The sequence below is a fragment of the Monodon monoceros genome, unplaced genomic scaffold (assembly GCF_005190385.1).
Source record: "Monodon monoceros isolate NGI ecotype Baffin Bay Population unplaced genomic scaffold, NGI_Narwhal_1 Super_Scaffold_9, whole genome shotgun sequence".
In the NCBI taxonomy this organism is placed as follows: domain Eukaryota; kingdom Metazoa; phylum Chordata; class Mammalia; order Artiodactyla; family Monodontidae; genus Monodon; species Monodon monoceros.
The window spans coordinates 35,459,420-35,481,342 of record NW_021703786.1 but is presented as its reverse complement, the minus strand read 5'-3'; the positions used below and the strand labels follow the sequence as shown (position 1 = coordinate 35,481,342).

At 43.6% G+C, this 21,923-nt stretch overlaps 1 protein-coding gene and 1 pseudogene across 1 annotated transcript in view; both read right to left on the bottom strand.

The window, feature by feature from the left end:
- The window catches only part of WIPI1 (WD repeat domain, phosphoinositide interacting 1), a 29,844-nt gene extending 26,717 nt beyond the window's left edge, over window positions 1–3,127 (bottom strand). Inside the window, exon 1 of the mRNA XM_029210826.1 lies at window positions 2,978–3,127. Within this exon, the coding sequence (XP_029066659.1) occupies window positions 2,978–3,057 (80 nt within the window). The 5' untranslated portion in view covers window positions 3,058–3,127. The remainder of the gene's footprint in view (window positions 1–2,977) is intronic.
- An 8,441-nt stretch (window positions 3,128–11,568) lies between these two features.
- Window positions 11,569–13,835, bottom strand: LOC114889541 (annotated as a pseudogene).
- Window positions 13,836–21,923: the final 8,088 nt, after the last annotated feature.

Here is a 21,923-nt window from a genome sequence, read left to right as displayed (position 1 = left end):
CTGGATGGCCAAGGCTCTTGTTTCACTAGGCTAAAAGAGAGAAGGTCAGATGATTCTCCCTGGAATTTTGTTTTTTTTCTACCCTAACATTTGTTCTTCCCTGGAATGGCAGTTGACTTTTAATCAGCAAGGTGGCTGCTTCTGCTTCTTTACTCCCCACCCACCCCCGCCCCCGCCCCCAACCGACCTGCTGAGCAGCTAACCTGGGGGATTAGACGTTTGCATCAGGCAACAGTGCGCTCAGAACTGGGGCTTGGCTTCTAATAACAACGAACTCGAAAGGCCAGCCAGCCGCATCTTAAAACTTCAAAATATACATACTCCATAGTGATCACTGTTTCTAAACCTTCTTCCCATAAACTTTTTTCACATAAATATGTGTGCAGTTAGTTGCAAACCAAGGTTTCTAAAGCTTGCAAGTAAGGGAAAAAATGTTGTAATTAGAGTCTTATAATATTAACCAAAAGATCTGGCAACTTAAAATAACTTTCAAACATATGCCCTTCTCCACAAGAATTTTAACTATGGGAAATGGCAGTGTGATCACTGTTGTGTTTTAAATGGTTGATCAATGACCACAAAAAACTCTGAATCAAGGAATTCAGACTAAAACCTTATTTCATTCATAAGGCCTTTCTGTAGGAAGAAAAAAAATTCTCATCACCTCTCATGAAAATGGGATTTGGGACAAATACATACCACGAATCAAGTGAAAAAAACACACCCAAATTGTCTGGCACAGGGCCAAGCATGAAGGATGAGTGAAGACTGCTAAAGGTTAGTTGTCTTCTAACTAACCTTCTCCAGAAAAACTGGACCCTAATTTTTTTTTTTTTTACCGGTACGCGGGCTTCTCACTGTTGTGGCCTCTCCCGTTGCGGAGCACAGGCTCCGGATGCGCAGGCTCAGCGGCCATGGCTCACGGGCCCAGCCGCTCCGCGGCATGCGGGATCTTCCCGGACCGGGGCGCGAACCCGCGTCCCCTGCATCGGCAGGCGGACTCTCAACCACTGCGCCACCAGGGAAGCCTAGACCCTAAATTTGGCCTATACTTATAGAAAAAGACACGCTGACACTCCGAAATGTATTCGGCAAGGGGCTTGACTTATTTTAAAATCCAATGCCATACCCTCTGAGGCTCAAAGCAACTGACTGTGACAAAAACTTTTATTTATAGGTGCGACAGAGCTGCCCAGCAGAGCCAGGAAGACAGAACTGACAGTAGGGACTAAGGACAGTATCTTCCCGAGCACCCTACGGTTTTGAAAATAACATTCTTATCCAACCGCTATCGAAAGCTGGGACTTACCTAGAGTAAAAATTAACATCCCTTTTAAAAAATGTAATAAACAATGCTACAAAGCAGAATTGAGAACATTTCCTACTAAGAAGCAAACTAGCCCTAGTTCCCCTCGTTAACCTGCTCTCAGCTGGGAAGGCAAACACCCAGGCATTTCAACAGCCATCCTCTCTTGCAAAATGTTTCTTACAAAACATCAGAAGTGAATCTAGACCATCATTTTTGTAAACTGTGGCTGTCAACCCATGAGAAAATAATTTAGTAAGTCACGAATGGCTTTAAAAAAAAAAGAAACACAAAATACCAGAGGGTATTGAAGCATTAAGAGCATGTTGTGAATTGCTTTTCAGTGATATTATACGTGTGTGTGTGTGTGTATAGACACACATCTATATCTGGATACTGGGTAATGTTGTAACATGTATTTCTTATTGTGGGCTGTGGTCAAGGGAAGCTTGAAAGTCCCGCTTCTAACCCAGTTGTCCAGCTACTGTATTACACGATTACACATACAGCTTTTTCGAACAAAGGTATATTGTTTGGCAGAGGGTGTTTTTAAACAGAAACACAAAGGGAATGGAAGCCAGGGTTGCTTATGGTACACGATGGCCTTAATTACACCACTGAATGTTCAATATTAGCACAGCCCAGGCACAGACGGCCAACACACACCTGAAGCCAACTCCAAACAAGGAGCACAACAGAGATTGGTACAGCAGGAAATGGGGAACTGGGAAGAGGTCATCACTGCCTAATGCTCTGGGTGCACATTCCAAAGAGATTATTCCATATGGTGCCCAGAGCTGGTGTCTAACAATCCCATGAGAAGAGGTAAGGGAGCAGCAGTTTGCTTCTAAGGGACACCCTCCAGCTGTCTGAAACGCAGTTCAGCAACTCCCGGCTCTCTGGTCAAAGTCCCAATGGGAACATCAAGGTGAAACGTTAAAAATCCAGTCAAAAGGCAACAGAGTGGAGTTCATGCTTCTCCCGGAAGGCAGCCTGGGCGGGGAAAGGGCTCCTGGACTCCCAGGAGGAGGCTCGGCCTCTCCAGTGGGCTACGGGAAGACACAGTGAGAGCAATGGAGAGGCTCCTGACACCCAGATCCGGCGGGCGAGGTGCCCTGCGCTGGGGCTGGGACCGGGGCTGGCCTGGCCGCAGGGATAGGCTGCCTCTGAGTCATTGGCCCTGCCCAGATGCCACGTTGAGATGCTCAAGGACAAATGGGAAAGTTTTTCCTGTACTCCCATCTTCCTGGGCCCCAACTACCTCGCCTTGGGTCAGCTTGCAACTTCCCCGTCCTCTCCCATCTCCTTTGCTTTGGCCTCTGCCCCTCCTTCCCCAGACCCCCACTTTGGTCACTACCCCGCCCCCCCGACCCCCCACGTTCCTTGGCCTCCTTCAGCCCCAATCCCCCGGCTAACTCCGTCCTTCTCCTCCCGGCCGGGCCCTCCTGGCTCTCGGCCGGCAGCGGGCGACGGGGGTGCTCAGCCCCCTCCTGGAGGACGGGGAGGCCGACGGGGCGGCCCGGGGACCCTCACCAGTCCGGGCAGCACCGGCCGTCCGCCGAGGCCTCTGGGACGTAGGTCCGCGCCTCCTGCACAAGTTGCCAACTGGACGACACCCCCGATCGCGACTTTTCACCCCCACCTCCCGGCAGGGCAGGCGCCTCGGCTTACGTGCAGTCCTGGTTGAAAGAGAAGCAGCTGAGCGCCTCCTCGACCCCGCCCGAGGGACCATCCGCGGCCCCGGCCTCCATCGGGGGCTCGACCCGGGAAACCGCCGCTCCGAGCGAGCGACAGCCACCTCAGCAGCCCGCTGGCGCCGACCCCGCGGGCCGGGTTGCCCGCCCCCTCCGCCCCCGGCCCCGCCCCCGCCCGGGCCCCGCCCGGGCCCCGCGTCGCCCCGCCCCTCCTCGCTCAGCTCCGCCCCGCCCCGCCCCCTCCTGCGGGTCCCGCGGACCCCGCCGTCGACAGGGTGGGGTTCCCACTGCCGGCCTCCATTGGTCGTGAGCCCACGCCCCGGCTCACCCTTGGCCAATTGGCGACGGCTGTGGGCGGTACCGCCCTGCTGGCGACCCGCCCCCAACTCCGAGACACGGCTTGCCATTGGGAGAAGGCGCGTGACGCGAAGGCTGCAGGCCACGTGGCGGTGTTTTCACTGCCAGTGCGGCGGGGCAGAGCGGGAGGAGGGAAGGGCCAGGCAGCTGGGCCCGGCCTGCAGGCTCCGGTCCGGCGTCTGCGTCGCGGCCGCGGCAAAGCAGACAGGCGGGCGCGCTCGTTCCGACCCCACCCAGCCCCGTGTTCTGGGTAACACTCCGTCTACTAAACTTACAGTTTAGTAGAGAGCGTTGGACGCCAAAGCTCCACCCTCTCGTAGAGTCTTCAAGCTGCTTAGAAGACTGTTTCTAACAGGAGGATGCTGAGGCCAGATAGGTAGGACGTCGTCTTATCCATTGTCCGTTGAGAACTCTTATCACAGGTCAAGCACCGTGTTAACAATGTGTATTATCTCGTTGAATTCTTACAAAACTTTGGGAGGAAAGCGTAATTATGCCCAATTTAAAGAAGCCGTAACTGAAGCACAGAACTGCTAGACAATTCTGCCTGAAGTAACACAATAAATGGTAAAATGTGGTTTTGTCTGATTTCAAAACCCGTGCACCAACGACTCGGCGGCTAGACAGTTTTTGGCAAAACCTATCTGATCTGTAGCTGAAAAAATGAAAGAAAATGGGTATAGGATGTTGTATTTTATGAAAAGGATGAAGTCTTGAAGACAGCACAGTAAAAACCTCATGTAATTCGAGGTGAATTCAAACGGTCTCTCTTCCCAAGTTGAATACATGTTGCCATGTAGAATTATCAACACAACTAATGAATCAGTAGCTCTGCTAGTTTTGGATGTATATAATTGCTGATGAATTTTTAATTCCTGCTTTTCAAATTTTGAGACGAAATGATATTTTATTGTTGTTGTTGTACCACTGCATTTCAGACTGGTATAATTCAAATTTTCTATTTTGTGACAAAACTGTATATATGTATATAGGAAACTTGGACCTACAGTGGGTGAGTGAAGAGAACTGTTTCTCTTAAGCTTTTCTGGTTGACTCCTGGTTTTGGTTTTCTGAAATGCAAATATAACAGTTTCTTTTTTCAGTGATATTATTCTTCCTCTCAACTGATGTAAAAATAGTTCAGCTAACACATCTACAGATGTCGATTGCTCTTTAGTTGATTGTGAGGTGTTGTAAAAATCATCGTAAGGGAAGGAGCCGCCGCCTGGATGCTTTAACTGTGTTATCCTTGTAACGTCTCAGCTCAGAGGTGCTTTCTCTCTCTCCTCCCAGCTCAGGCAAATGCTGCAGTCCTTTCTGTTCTATTTAGAAAGCAAAAAGTCTGACATTCTAGGTGTTAGGTTGTTGGGAGAATTACATAATGTGCACAATAGGTTTTTAAAGTGGAAGCTGTTATTACCAAGAATTTGGACTTTATGGGGTAGAGATGGGAGCTGGTGTTAGTTTTTGAGCAGGAGAGTTTTGTGATAAAAGTAGTGTTTTAGGCAGATAAACTCGGCCAGGGTGTGCAGAGCAGATTAGAAGGGAGAAAAGCCTAGACTAATGTGAAATTTTAGGAGCAAAAAGCATGTGAGAAACTAGGCTGTAGGTTGGCAGCAAGGTCAGAAAGGTTAGGACAAACCCAAGAGAGATTCTTTTTTCTTGAAATGTATTTGACATATAACTTTGTGTCAATTTAAGGTGCACAACGTGTTGATTTCATACATTTATGTGTTGTAACATGACTGCCATTGTAGCGATAATTAGCACCTCATCATGTCATGCGAAGAGATGTTTTGAAGGGCGCTGTCCACTAGAAGGATAATGTGAACCCCAAATGTGATTAAAACTTTTCAAGGCGTGTCATTTAGAATTTTCTAGGCCCCATGTTAAAAAGGGTAAAGAGAAATGGGCAAGTTAATTTTAATAATATTTAACTATTTAAATACTATTTAACATAACCCAGTACATCAAAAATATCATTTTAGTCGGTAATCCACGTAAAATTATCCATCAGCCAGTTTGGATTATCATTATTTTTTAGCATAAATATTTAAAATCCCGTGTGTCTTTTTCACTTACGGTATATCTCAATTCGCACTAGCCACATTTTAGGTGCTCCCGTGGTTGGTAGCTATCTTATTGCCCAGTGGACTTCTGAGAGCACAAGCCTCAGGGCATGGCGGCTGATGGGGAAGGAGGGGTGGCAGGGAAGAAGACCGGAAGACTGAAAGCCGATTCCAAGGTCAGAAGGCGCATTGTGCTGCTTTCAGAAACCAGATGTCTGGCAGGTGTTTAGGAAGCTGCATTTAGTTTCAGACACATTGAGGTGGTAGAACTGAATGCGCATTGGAGTTAAGGTTCAGACCTAGAGATGTAGATCTGGAGGAAAACAGGTCACCTTCCCAGCCCCACTTTTTCCTATGAATGATCTCCCTTGTATATTTCCTGCTGGGTTAATGGTTCACATCCCCCAAGGACCCATGTGGAAATAACATCCCAGGGCTGCCTCATCTGGTTTTATTTTTCCCAAGACAATACAGAAATCTGTATTTTACGTAAATGTGTATTTATAGAAATATTTATTTCATAGAAGCCTATATTTTTACGTACAAATGTTAAACGCTGACAACTAATTCTTCTTTTTAAAAAAACACTATGTGAGCCAAACTAAATACATCAGCTGGCTGGATGTGGTTTGTGGAGGGCCAGTGTATGACTTCTGTTAGAGGCAGAAGGAGCCACTTTGAGAGGTTCCACCCTCAAAAAAAAAAAAAAAAAAAAATCCCAGAAATCCGTTTGGATAAAAGGCCAAGGAAAAGGTTATAAATAAATTCAGAGGTGCTGAATTCATTTAATGCCAGGCTGGTTTGTCTTTTTTTAAGTCCTAGCTCGTGTCTAGGTTCTATAGGAGTGGAAACTCCTGATTTGAATATCAGGCTTATGGCATCTTAATCCTTCCACATCCTTGGAACAGAGATTTCAAGGCTGAATATCAGAAGCAAAGGAATATTGGGGGAGGGGCAGAGAACACACAGTTTACTGAAATGGGAACAGGATTTTGACTCTTTCTCTTTTTCCCAATTGGAATTCCTACATGTCCATCTTTTCCCAGGCAAAATGTCCATTCTAGGGAAACAGTAAGTCAGCAAAATCTTGGGAGAATCAAGCCAGGGTCTGGGAATCAAACATCCTTTGTAAGATAAAATTGCAGGCCACAATTCAGCTAATGGGAAGACTTCCTATTTGTGTAACAATCAGGTTGTAATTTAAAGATGCTGACCAGGGCATACACAGGGCATACACAGGGGAAGTTCGAAGTGAGAAATCCTGTCTGATGCAACCTTCCGGTCTCTCAATATGCTTGCCTGTGACACCCAACCATCTATAATTAGAGTAACTACTAGGTGAGTGAATACCGCTCCTGGCTGCTGCTTCTTTTTATAAAATCCATTCTATTTTTATAAAATCAAGTCACAGGAAATCATCTCCTTTCTCTTCTTGTTGATGTGTTTCAACACTCTGAGTGTGAGCTGAGGAAGAGTAGAACCACAACGGAGAAGGGTGTATGGTGGTCCTTGCAGGACAGAGGAGAGGGGGAGAGGCAATAGAAAATAGGTAAGCCTTTGGGGCTGCGGAGAGGGAACGGCGATGGGTTATCATGTGAAGGGAGCTCAAGAAGTTAGCCCCACAGTTCTAAGTAGGAGAGGAGGGAACGGGCTGTAGGGTGATTTCTGGGAAGGAGATGGTCCCATGGGATTGGCAATCAGGAAGTCCCCAGCCAAGGGCCTGGCTGAGCAAAGGCACAACTGGGCTTTCTTGTTACTCACCGTGGGCACCGTCTGTGTGGGAGAGCACGGCTGCAGTGAGTGAACAGCCCCTGGGATGTGCCTTTGTTTCCCAAACGGAACCGTTATTTCTGGGTTTTTTGCTTGAAAAAAGGGAGGGCAGGGAGCAAAAACTAACAGCCTTTCTAATATTCCTTGACTTACGTATTTCCTCTCAAGGGTAAGAAACAATGATATTTCACTGAAGAACTGGTGTCTTTGTCTTCACCCCCTCCCCGATCTGTCATATTTTGGCTTCCAGAATAATCTTCCTAAAACACCAAAGCAAATCACAAGTTCTCCATAGATAGTTGCTGGTCAACTGACATTTACAAAGACAGTAGCTTTCTATGCCTGCATTTGCAGACGTACCTTGAGCAAATGGTCTATTATTCAACACAATGTGGGGAGGTTCAACCATCGAGTTTCTGTTCCCTGGGACATGTGAAGACCAGCCGAGATTACAGACATGGGTTCATCAGATCAGCCAATCACCCTGGCTTAAGTGTTAGAGTATCTGGAAATGGAAAACAAAGCTTTATGGAAAACTTGGCTTGAAACCTCATACAGCTTCATTTAATGCTCACTACCTCTGTTCTGTCCAGGACATTTTATCCCCATCATGCAGCCGCGTAAACCCATCTTGAGAGACGTTGGATAAGTTTCTCAGGGTCCCAGGAGATGCTGTCTTCACTCAGTTCCCTCCACTAGATTCTCGGGTCACCATTTCATGCTGCCTCTCGCATTGCTGTAGCTCAAGGTTGGAAACAGAGCTGGAATCTTAAGCTCTACCTCATTGGCTAGAGAGGCAGGGCAGAGAGGAAAAGGCAGGATTGTGCCAAGAAGGCCATTGGTCAAGCTCAAAGGGGAGGCATGGAGTCCTGCAACTTTTCAAAAAGGTCCAAAGCTTTGCTTAACGTTTGCCAGGGTGCTACTCCAAGTAGAGTTGGCCCTCTGTATCAGTGGATTCCGCACCCGTGAATTCAACCAAACTTTGATCGAAAATATCCCCCCAAATTTAAATAAATAAGGAAATAAATTCCGGTTCCAAAAGGCAAAATTAGAATTTGCCACGTCAGTAACTATTTACATAGCACTTACTTTGTATTAGGTATTATAAGCAAGGTAGAGATGATTTGAAGTATTTAGGAGGGTGTGCCTAGGTTATGTGCAAATACTATGCCGTTTTACGTAAGGGATTTGATTTTGATATGGGGCAGGGGTCCTGGAACCAATCCCTGTGGGTACCCAGGGTCGACTGCACTAAAAACATCTTTTGCTCTCAAGCAAAGTGTTAACCTGTGCTCCTGGGTGGGAGTGGCTAGTTAATAAATGATGCTGTAGGACTCTGGGTTTCTTTCTGGTCTAGAGAGATGGCGTAGGGAGTGGTAACCATTCCCTGGAATACTTGTCTCTAGGAAAAATGTGATTTGCGAGGTCTTAGGACGGCAGGGCGACGGCTAAGAATCCAACGATGCGTGGTGAACAGCGCCATCTAGCGGTCCACAGTATTCGGTTCCAGGCTGGTGGGTGGATTTTGAAGCAAAGACTGACTTCAGGGGAAAGATCTCGGGATTTGATTCTAAAGCTTTGGAAGAAGAGTCCCCGAGGCTCCCCATGTGTTCTTCCAAAGCCTCTTTACTGTCTGTACATCGAAAACACAGAGGCCTCACTCCCCACTTCCTGTGCTGGAGGAGACGTTTGGAAGGCGTTTGCATATTCCCTCATTTGAAAAATGTTTATCAGGTGGCTATTATGGGCTTGCCACGGTTCCAGGCCCTGGGGACGCACCACGGGACAAGATCCTTAAAAATCCTGCCCAGGGCTTCCCTGGTGGCGCAGTGGTTGAGAGTCCGCCTGCCGATGCAGGGGACGTGGGTTCGTGCCCCGGTCCGGGAAGATCCCACATGCCGCGGAGTGGCTGGGCCCGTGAGCCACTGAGCCAGCGGGTCCGGAGCCTGTGCTCCGCAACGGGAGAGGCCACAGCGGTGAGAGGCCCGCGTGCCACAAAAAAAAAAAAAAAAAAAAAAAATCCTGCCCAAAGATCTAAATAGACATCTCTCCAGAGAAGACATACAGATGGCCAACAAGCACATGCAAATGTGCTCCACATCACTAATTATCAGAGAAATGCAAATCAAAACTGCAATGAGGTATCACCTCACACCCGTCAGAATGGCCATCTACAAATAATAGATGCTGGAGCGGGTGTGGAGAAAAGGGAACCCTCCCACACTGCTGGTGGGACTGTAAAGTGGTAGAGCCACTATGGAGAACAGTATGGAGGGTCCTTAAGAAACTAAAAATAGAACTACCATATGATCCAGCAATCCCACTCGTGGACATATATCCTGAAAAACTATAATTTGAAAGGTTACATGCACCCCAATGTTCATTGCAACACTATTTACAATAGCCAAGACATGGAAGCAACCTAAATGTCCATCAACAGAGGAATGGATAAAGGTGTGGTACATATGTATTGATACAATGGCATATTACTCAGCTATTAAAAAAGGATGAAATAATGCCATTTGCAGCAACATGGATGGACCCAGAGATGATCACACTAAATGAAGTAAGCCAGACAGAGAAAGACAAATACCATATGACATCACTTATATGTGGAATCTAAAAAAGAATGATACAAATGAACTTATTTACAAAACAGAAACAGACTCACAGACTTTGAAAACAAGTTTATGGTCACCAAAGGGGAAAGGTGGGCGGGAGGAATAAATCAGGAGTTTGGGATTAACATACATACACACTACTAGATATAAAATAGATAACAAGGACCTACTGTACAGCCCAGGGAACTCTACTCAATATTCTGTGATAAGTTATATGGGAAGAGAATCTGAAAAAGAATGGATATATGTATATGTGTAACTGAATCACTTTGCTGCACACCTGAAACTAACACAACATTGTAAATCAACTCTACTCCAATATAAAATTAAAATTAAATTTTAAAAAATAATAAAATTTTAAAGATTTTTTTTAAAAATTAAAAAAGTTCAGCCCACATAGGCAGAAAGACCACAAAGAAAAAAATAAAGTGGAGAATACCTGAGATGGCATGAGTGCTGAGAAGAAAAATAAAGCAGTGAAAGGGCGTCTGGAAGAGTTGAGGAGGGGGTTGATTTCACGGAGAGAAAGCAGGGAAGGCCTCCCTGGAAGATTCCCTTTGAACAAAGGCCTGAAGGAGAGGTGGGAACGGTTTCCGCAGGCCCGTGGGGAAAAGCATTCCGGGCAGAGGGAAGGGAAGTGCTCACGAAACACGGTGGAGGCCAGGGTGGTTGGAACAGAGAGAGGAGGGGGCAGAATCCGTAGGCAAAGAGGTCAGAGTGGAAGTGCTCGGGGTGTGGGAGAAGTGCGAAAAACCACTGGACGCTCTGACGTACATCTGAACAGAATCAGGCAGCTGTGTTGAGATAAATGGCCGGTATCTTGGGAGATTCGCAAGTCACCTCAGTGTGTTCAAAGCTCCCGAAAGCCCAGTATTGTGTTTATTTACCATTGTTTCACAGGCTTAGTTAGATCTCTCGTTTTCCAGGAACACTCACTAACTTGTGGGGCTTGAGAAAGTAAAAATCAGCCCCAATAAGCCGGTCCAGATGTTCCCGGTAGTCATAAACACGTCCAGTGCGAGGCCACAGCGCAGCTGCAAAGTGCCTGTGAGTGGCTCCTGTGTTCTTATCACCGCCTTCCCCAGAGGTGCTTTGTTCTTCTCACCCCCGGGACAGAGATTTTGGAGATACCCAATGGTTAAAGCACGCCGCTTCAGGACCACCTCCAGCCCTGACCTGACTCCTGTTTCCCCTGCGCTTCCCACCTTAGAATCACTCAGCACAAACCCAGGTCCTACAGAAGCCCCTTCCCATGCAGCCTCTTACTGAGACACCCCATCTGGTGTACACCCGCCCTTGCTGCAGTAAGTGAATAAAACCAACACTGACTGGGCGAACCTGGAGGTCTTTACCTCAAACGGTTAGCAGACCCCAGTGTTTCGTAGAGTAAAGTTGGAGAAGAGCTGGACAGAACGATTACTTCCTACAGTGAAGTTCCTTGAATCTAAAGCTGGAGCGTCGCATCCCACCTGAAATGTCCTGTGTACTCGTTGCAAAACAGTGCGCGGTCAATGAAAGGGTTGAGGACTGTCAAATATTTTAAAATTTTGTCAAATACTTTAGAAATAGTGAGTGGGTATTCTTTTCATTAGTTGTCTCTTGTCTGTCCGGTCCCTCCTGTTGCTAACATTTTTGGCTGAATATTTGTGCTACAGACCCTCTTGGCTTGACTGGGGGCTCTATACCCACCCCTCCTACCGGGGGCTTTTTTCAGACAACACTCGGATGTCCAGAGAAAGAGCAGAGTGGTTCTAGGCAAACACGTCCACGTCCACACCTGAGTCACAGGGAGAGTGTACACAAAGGTGATTCGCAAAATCGGGCTTGCACCTTAGAAAGCTCATTGCAGAAGTCAAGGATGGAGCAGAGGCAGAGATCAGGCTGGAGGCTGGTCCATCAGTCCCAGCTTGAGGTGATGAGACCTGAACTCAGGTGACAGCTCAGGGTGGGGGGGGGTGTAGAAGTTTCAGGACTCACTGGCCTATTAGACCAGATGCTGGTGGCCATTGTGACAGCACCAAAGTTTCGTTGTTCTTTTCCCATACTTTTTCTGCTTTTAGTAAAATGGTCATTTATGTTTTCTCTGATCTTAGGTTAATGGGGTGAACTACATTGATTAATTTTTTTTAATTGAGGTGAAAGTCACATTCGGTTAACCCTTTTGTTTGTTTGCAGCACAGTTTATTATCTGGTCGTAGTGTTTGGGTATATGTTACTAGACATGGATTTAACACCGTTGTGACTTCTCTTGAGACAGAGCAACCCCAAAAGAAAAGTTCAAAATGTGCAACAGCGATAAATACCAAACTTTCTGATCTACAAATGTGTGCATATAAAATGCCAGCCATTTTCTGGAATCATCCAGCGACCACATGTTCACGGCTAGGTGTCTGGTGTTGGCAGTGCTAATTGTTGGAACATGTCATATGTGTTGGCCCCAGTTATTTTTATGTCATTTACCAAACATGTTTGCAGGGATGGGACAGCCTGGGGTCCCCGGGGAATGAAAGCCGTTCTTTTTACAAGCAGAAACCCCAAGCAGCTGGCTGCTCTGGTGAGCCTGAAGGTGTCACTGTCTTTATGCTTTGGTGAACAATCAAATGTCAATAGCCTCTGGCGACCAGGGCGGGACAAGACTGCAGTTTGGGTCGAATGTGTCTGGATCCATCCTGTTGACCCTAAACATGGAATAATTCTTCCATTTTCTCCATGTTGCAATAGTCTGGTCCCCCAGACTGCTCCGGCATGACCACATGGATAGCAGTAAATTCACCTTGTGTCCGTTTCCACAGGTTTCCGTTCCTCTTGCTGCATTAGATCTGCCAGCTGCAGCATGTGTGGCCAAGATCTCGTGATAAAACTGCACATCACAGCCCTTCAACGCTGGCTGCTGTGCAGCACTCAGTCAAGCAGCTACTTTAAGGCCCTGTTTAGGGGAGGAGACTGAGTAGTGGAATTGATCGCATCCCTTTTATTGCGCTGATCTGCAGATACTTTCAGCAAGGAGTTGTTCTGGTGTGGGCGAAAGCAGGACAAAGCAGTCCCATGAATCTGCTTGTGAATCTGCTCTCAGAGAGCGGGGTCGGGGGGGTGGGGGGCTTGGGGGTGCGGTTCCCGGCTCCCCTTGTTACCCTGGGCTAATTCTTGCTTCTTGAGTTGATCTTCAAAAACCACAAACTGCTCCCATTCGCGCTCCTGCTGGCGCATCTGAGCAGTTTGCTTCCTTTCTGTCTCTGTCAATCTCAGAGGTGTCAGCTTTTTTGAAAATTTCAGCTATTTGTTTTGCTTTGCAAATATTCTTGATATTGCATGTTATAGTTCTTTAAAAGGTCCCTTTTCAATTCATCTGTCCTTGGGAATGCAATCTCCTTCAGTTTCTTCATAATATCCTGCTTTTCAGGTACTTCACAGTTGCTAGTAATCTTAATACCTGGGAAACCTTCCTACAAACAAGATAATAAATTGATTATAAAGAACAAAGGCATTTGCCAAGTTTCCTTCCTTCAAATACACAAATGCCATCCTCTCCATCTCTATTCCAGATATCAAGTAGTGCCCCCTCCCAACAGACATGGAAAACAAACTTAACGTTACCAAAGGGGAAGGAAGGGAGGGGATAAATTAGGAGATTGGGATTGACGTGTACACACTATATATAAAACAGGTAACTAATAAGGACCTACTGTAGAGCACAGGGAACTATACTCAACATTTTGTAATAACCTATAATGGAAAAGAATCTGAAACAGGATCTATATATATGTATGTATGTATTACTGAATCACTTTGCTGTACACCTGAGACTAATACAATATTGTAAATCAACTATACTCCAATAAAAAAAAATAATTACCAAAAAAAAGTAGTGGCCTGGAGTGATATTTTCTTTGATGGTAACATTACAACCGAGGTTGCTCAGAACATGGACTCACTCTTCTGGGCTGAGGGAAACATCTTACTGTGAGGCATAGATAGCAGCTACTTTTTCCCCAGAATTCACAGAAAATTTCTGATCCATGTTGTCCTGTCTAAAAAATGAAGGTGTTCACTGTTTCTTCTCAATTACATCATCATATTACTTCAATCTAATCAGAGATATAGTGGGCCATAAGAGTTAGGTCACCCATTTATTAGAAAAGGATGTAACTCAGGAACAGGCAGATGGAAGAGATGCTTCAGGCGAGGGATGTGGGAAGGGGCTCAGAGCTCCCCTACCCTTTCCACATGCTACGCTCCCAGCACCTCAACGTGTTCACCAACCTGGAAGCTCCGAAGTTAACCTTTTTAAAGTGAACATTTCAGTGGCATTTAGTACATTCACATTACTGTGCAACATCCCCTGTATCCAGTTCTGGAACATTCCACCTGCTCCAAAAGAGAACTCTGGGCCCATTAGGCAGTTACTTCCTATCCTCCCTGCCCCCATCTCCTGGCCATTGCCAGCCTGTTTTCTGTTTCTATGGAATTACCAATTCTGAATATTTCACATAAATGGGGGTCCTACCATATGTGACCTTCTGTGTCTGACCTCTTTCACTGAGCATAATACTTTCAAGGCTCATCCATGTTGGAGCATGTACAGTATTTCATTTCTTTTAATGGCTGAATGATAGTCCATCGAGTGTATGTACCATAATTTGTTCATCCATTCGTCAGCTGATGGACACTTGAGTGGTTTCCACCTCTTGGCTATTGTGAATAGTGCTACTCTGAATATGTGTGTACCTGTAATTAATTGAGTACCTGTTTTGAATTCTCTTGGGTATAGACCTAGGAGTGGAGTTGCTGGGTTATATGATAATTCTATGTTTAAAATTTTGAGGAACTGCCAAACTATTTTCCACAGATGTGGAACCATTTGACAGTCCATAGCAATGTACGAGGGCTCCAATTTATCCACGTCCTTGCCAACACTTGTTATTCTCCGTTTTTTGTTTTTTTTATTACTGTAGCAGGCCCCATGGATGTGAAAAACACTGAAGTTTTGTGCCACGTCTGCACAATTGCAAACACCTGGGACGTCCAAGTAGTGCTGGATCCCCCAGCTGAGCCAAAGCTGCGCTATATTCTCAAGTTTCCCACATCTATTCTGGGTCACACTCTGGGCAACCAAGCTTTGTGTCACACAGAAAGTCGTTCAGCCTCAACACATAAATTCAAATGTGAATCCACGGGGCCAAGTCAAGGGACCAATATCTGAAGCAGATCCTGCGCTGCTACCTCTGGCCTGTTCTTTCCATTCTGATCTTTTATTCTCCAGGTAAATCCTCTTGATGCACCACTGATTCTCCAGATATGCTGGGACGCACTCCTCAGATAAGCTGGGGTATGGTTGCACCCCGGCTTTGGTTCAGCCCGGGGATCTCTGCTCTGTAGGTTTCTTGTTAGGGTGGAAAGTAGTGCCAATCACAGCTGATACAGGGGGACAAATCGCTTTGGGAACCAGAACCTTTGGTTCCTTTGACTGTAAAGATGCTGCGTGACATCAAAGAAGGAACATCTTAGAGGCAGCTACTACCTGTATCCCAGGCATAGGGTAGAAATATGGGATGGAGAGAGAGAGAGAGAGAGAGAACCAGATCATTGGTGAAGGGGTAGCGGCTGAAGCCATGAGATCAGGTAACGTGTAATGGAACATGTGTCAGTTGGTGAAGAACTGGAATGAAATGTCCTGGTTTGATGTTTGGGGTATTCCTTTAATTTTAGTTACGCTATCAGGAGGGAGGCTGGCTTGCGTGCTGAGCTGGTCAGGGCAGCTCTAAGCCACACATTGCTGATGAGTGAGAACCTCTGTTATAAATGGAAATGTGAACTGTCAAGCGCTCCTTGGCTGAAACTACGTGCCGCGCAGGATCGCCTGTTTTCCTTATGGATTGCAAATAGACGCAGGGAATAAAAAGCTGGTGTGTTTTCCAAAAACACGACTGAGAGTTTTTTTAAAAACTGAAGTGGGTGTGATTTAGACGTTTCATGATTTCTCTGACACCAGAAACATCCTTTGGTGGGGTTCTAATTTCTTATGGAAGTTTGGTTCCAGAAGCTATTTAAGAGCCTAAAGGAAAGACATCAAGTGGATAAGATGTATCTTAAAATATTAAAAGTGGCAATTTCCTAGGTCCTCAGTTCTTCCCTTTCTGGTCTCTCCCCAGGGATCTGCTCCCACACTTGGCAGTTTAAGTCAGCCTCTATCTACAGTTGACCGTGGTCTGACCTCACTCTCTGGAATGCTCTGCCTGCCTCTGATTTTCACGGCATGTCAACATGCACTCCGATGGCATTCCTGACGATGGCATTCCTGACGGGGGATCTCTTTCTCCCGAGCTCTTGAAAGAATCCTGCTTCATCGACTCCCAGGGAATGGTGGGAGAGGTGTTTTTTAAAAAGAGATTTGTCACACACCAAGGACAGCAGTCATTTACTTTGCACCCTTTTATGCATGGACTATTTGCATGGTAGGCTGTTCATTTCCATTCTCCTATTCTCCCAATCCATGAACATAGTATAGATTCTGAGGTCTTCTTGACCCAGGTCTGAAATTTCTCATGAACACATAGCCCAATGCCTTACACCCCCCAGGGATTCTTATCACATTAGCCTGTGTATTTCCTTCAAAGCAGTTATCACAACCTGAAATTATCTTGTTTGTTTATTTGTTTACATGTTTACTGTCTATCTGCTCCATCTAGAAGGTAAGCTCCATGAGAACAGGGTCTTCTCCCAGCATCTAGAGCAATGCTTGACCACATAGTAGGAGCTCACGAAATATTTGTTGAATGACTGACTTACAGAATCAATAATTTTAAAATCATATAAAACTTATTAATTAAATTTATAAATTTATAAAAGTTAAACTTTCCATTAACTCATCATCAGTATCTTTTCTTGTCTCTCTTAAACAATGATATTGTCCAAATTTAATTGGTATTATGACCAAATGCCAATTAACTATATTATTGGCTCTCAAATTTTTGGATTCCCTTGACACTCAACAATTACTGAGGGCTCCAGAAGGCTATTGTTTGTGTGGGTTATATCTATCATTATTTGGTGCAATAGAAATGAAAACTGAGAAGAGTTCAAAATATTTATTAATTCATTCATTACAAAATAATAAACCCATCATATATTGACATTAGTACCATATTTTTTTCTGTTTCCAAAACAAACAAAAAATGGGGAAGAGGGGCTTTGTTCTACATTTTTACAAATCTCTTTAATATCTGGCTTAATAGAAGACAGCTGGATTATCATAGCTGCTTCTGCATTCAGCGTGTGGTGACATCTCATATCGTGTAGCCTTCAGCAAACCCCACTGTGCACTTATGAGAGAACAAGAGTGAAAAAGGTGAGTCATTCCTTGGTATTATTCTGAAAATAGTTTTGAGTTCACAGGTGCCTCAAGAGATTCCTGAGTGGCCCCAGGGATCCTTGAAGCACATTTTGAGAACAAATGAACAATATTAATGGAGAGGAATACTTTTCTTTGCCTCAAAACCCCTGAGTTTTCCTATTTGCTTAAATAAATAAATAAAACATTTAAAGTGTCTTTTTTAAAAAGTTACAAAATCCAAGTCAGATTTATTTCTGTGGATTTCCATTTTCATGGAATATCTTTTTCCTTGCCCTCGCTATCAGTCTGTATGTGTCCCTAGATCAGAAGTGGGCCATATACGGGTCTTGTTTTTGTATCCATTCAGCCAGTCTATCTGTGTCTTTTGGTTGGAGCATTTAATCCATTTACATGTAACGTAATTATCGATATGTATGTTCTTGGTGCCATGGGTTGATTGTTTGGGATTTGTTTTTGTAGGTTGGATTTATTTCTATAATGAAAGGATGGTTTCACATTCAAAGATCAGTGAATACACTTAATGCAATTTTAACATATTAACGGACAGAGTAGGGGAGCATAATCCTCTCGATAGATCTTCTGGTCGATTGATAATTTCCAATTCATTCAGGATACGAATTCTCAGCTAGCTAGGAATAGAAGGGAATTTCCTTAACCTAATAGAAAGTATCTACCAAAAACTTCCAACAAATAGCATACTTATGGTATAAACATGGCAAGAATTTCCTAGGAGTCAGGCCTGCATGCCCTGGGCATAGCATGAAACATTTCCTCTAAATTCTGCTTTAGCTTCAGCCCAGCCATTTTGATACGTATTCTTGTCATCCTGCTCATGTCAAAACATGTTCTAATTTCCATTATGGTCATATATATGCGTGTGTGTGTATATATGTACGTAAGTATTTAAAGGAATGCTAAAAATTTTACTTTTTTAGTATTTATATATGTATATGTATATATATTTTAGGAATACTGAAAAATTTCTAAGCATGTCAAGTTTTTATTTGTTGTTGTTGCTATCTTTAAAGTGGATTTCAAATTTTACAGAGAATATGATAATGTCATGTTTATTTGGGAGTCGCTTGGTTTTCTTCTAGCTTAATGCATCTGTGTATGTGTGTGTGTGTGTGTGTGTGTGTGTGTGTGTGTGTGTGACCTGGTCAATTCTGGTAAATGTTTTATAGCATTTAAAAATAATCTGAGTGCACTAATTGTTGGGTCCAGAGATCTCTCCGTATGTTCATCAGATCAATCTTTGAAATTGCTCAAACCTTGTATTTTCTTGCTAATATTTTGGGTTGCTTGATCCGACAAATACTAGGAGACAGGATGTGAAAAAATCACTTGCTATGGCTATAAATTGTCATCACATTCCATTTAGCATTACCAGGTATCTGTCGCCCAAAGGACTTGTGGACATCTAGTCTGTCACACTGGGGAAAGTAGAAGTCTCTGTTTTCTCCCTTCTTGATTATAAGAGAGATTTTGGGGGGAGAATAGATAATATATGCACATGGTTCCGAATTTAAAAGTACAGAAAGGCATGTAGAACCCCAGTCTCTCTCCCTGGGGGCATCTAGTCTTACTCATTTCTTGTGAATCCTTCCAGAGATTGCCTGTCTGTCTGCCTTTCTCCATGTCTAACATAGTCATTACCACTTACAATATAGATGGTTCTCTCTTCTCTACCTTGTTTATATTTTTTATTACTTTAAAAAAATTTTATTTTTTTATATTAATTTTATTCTATTTTATTTATTTATTTGGTTGCACCGGGTCTTAGTTGAGGCTCACAGGCTCCTTAGTTGTGACATGCGAACTCTTAGTTGCAGTATGTGGGACCTAGTTCCCTGACCAGGGATCGAACCTGGGCCCCCTGCATTGAGAGTGTGGAATCTTAACCACTGCACCACCAGGGAAGTCCCTCTACCTTGTTTTTAATCCTTTAGAGATGTTCAGTGAAAAAAATCTCACCATATTTGCCTCATCTTTTGAATGGCTGCTTTTTCCATTGTGAGAAAAAAAAATATTTTTATATATTATATACGTTATTATATGTCTTGTATCTTATATGTTTTTTTTTGTTTTGTTTTGTTTTTTTTGCGGTACGCAGGCCTCTCACCGTTGTGGCCTCTCCCGTTGCGGAGCACAGGCTCCGGACGCGCAGACTCAGCGGCCATGGCTCACGGGCCCAGCCGCTCCGCGGCATGTGGGATCTTCCCAGACCGGGGCACGAACCCATGTCCCCTGCATCAGCAGGCGGACTCTCAACCACTGTGCCACCAGGGAAGCCCCTTATATGTATTATTTAACTATCTCCCATTAACGGCTCTTTGTAGTGTTTCTAATGAATATTCTTGCACCTATGTCATTCCTGTGTGTATCTGGAGAAAGCATTTCTATGATATGAGCATATCATCTTAAGGTTTTCTGGACGACTGGCCAATTGTCTCAACATCATTTATTGGGTAGTTCATTTTCCCCTTATCTATTTGAAATGCTGTCTTTATTGTAAGTGAAATTTCTATATGTTTGAGTCTATTTTGATATTTTTCTATTCTGAGCCCCTGATATGTGTGTTTGTGTGTGTTTGTGTGTGGGTATCGATGGAACGTGCTTGGTAATAAATTAATATCTGGAGTGGCAGTCCCCCCTCATTATTTGCTAGACTATTGTTAATTTTTCCAAATGAGCCTTAGAATTAGTTTGTTTACTTTTGCAAAACAAAATCAAAGCATAAAACAAAACTATAAAACTTTGTGGGTCTTATTAGTTAAATTTAGAAATTTATTTAGGGGTCATCAACACTGCTGTGATGTTGGAGAACAATGAGATGCTTTCCATTTGTTCAAAGCTGCTGTGGGGTCCTTCAGGGGTGTTTCTAGTTTTCTCCATGTGGATCTGTCATGCTTCTTGTTAAATTGATCTGCAGGTCCTTCATGTCTTTGTCACGCAGCTTCATACATTTTCAGGCCATGTGGTTAAGGATGTACCAGTACAGAATTATTACCTCTTCTCTTTTTTTTTGCTCTTTTATCATTATGTAATATATCTCTATTTCTAATACTATCTTTTTGTCTTAACTACTGTATTTTTCTCCAATATTAATAGAGCTGTATTAGTTTTTTTTGACTAGTATTTACCTAATATATCTTTTTCCCATTTTTGGCTTTCAACTTTTTAGTGTTATTTTTAGGTATACCTCTTTTTTTTATTGAGATGTAATTGAGATATAACATTATATATTTTTATTTTATTTTTTTATCAACATATAGTTGATTTACAATGTTGTGTTAATTTCTGCTGTACAGCAAAGTGACTCAGTTACACACACACACACACACACACACACACACACACACACTATATACTGATATATATATGTACATTCTTTTTCATGTTCTTTTCCATTATGGTTTATCCCAGGATACTGAATATAGTTCCCTGTGCTCTACAGTAGGACCTTGTTGTTTACCCATCCTATATATAATAGTTTAGCATCTGCTAATCCCAAACTCCCACTCCATCCCTCCCCCAACCCCCTCCCCCTTGGCAACCACAAGTCTGTTTCTCTCTGTCTGTGAGTCTGTTTCTGTTTTGCAGATACGTTCATTTGTGTCATATTTTAGATTCCATATGTAAGTGATGTCATGTGGTGTTTGTCTTTCTCTGTCTGACTTACTTCACTTAGTATGATCATCTCTAGGTCTATATCCACATTATATTAGTTTCAAGTATACAGCATGATTTGGTATTTGTATACATTACAAAATGATCACCACAGTAGGTCTAGTTAACATCCGTCACCACACAGAGTCACAGAATTTTTTCTGTGTGTGATGAGAACTTTTAAGACCTACTTTCTTAGCAACTTCCAAATGTGCGGTAGAGCGCTGTTAACTATAATGGCCATGCTGGACAGTACATTCCGCATTCATCTTATAACTGGAAGTTTGTACCTCTTGATTCCCTCCATCCCTTTTGCCTGGTTGGGCAACCACCAATCCGTGCTCTGTATCGATGAGTGTTTTGTTTTTCTTAGATTCTACATATAGTGACATCATACAGCATTTATCTTTTTCTGTCTGACTTTTTTCACTCAGCATAATGCCCTCAGGGTCCATCCCTGTTGTAGCAAATGGAAAGATTTTCTTCTTTTTTATGGTTAAATAATATTCCTTGTTTTCCTCTTTTAAAAACATTTTAAATTGAAGTATAGTTGATGTGCAGTAATATTATATAAGTTACAGGTGCACGATATAGTGTTTCACAATTTTTAAAGGTTATACTCCATTTCTAGTTATTATAAAATATTGGCTCTATTCCCTGTGTTGTACAATATATTCTTATAGCTTATTTTATACCTAATAGTTTGTACCTCTTTATCCCCTATCCCTATCTTGCCCCTCCCCCCTTCAATCTCCCCACTGGTAACCACTAGTTTGTTCTCTATATCTGTGAGTCTGTTTCTTTTTTGTTATACTCACTAGTTTGCTGCATTTTTTTAGATTCCACACATAAGTGGTATCATACAGTATTTGTCTTTCTCTGTTAATATTCCTTATTTTCTTTATCCACCTATCCATGGATAGATTCTTAGGTTGCTTCCATGTCTTGGCTATTGTAAATAATGCTGCAATGACCATGGGGGTGCAGATATCTCTTCAAGATAGTGTCCTCATTTCTTTTGGATATATACTCAGAAGTGGAATTGCTGGATCATAAGGTAGTTCTATTTTTAATTTTTTGAGGAAG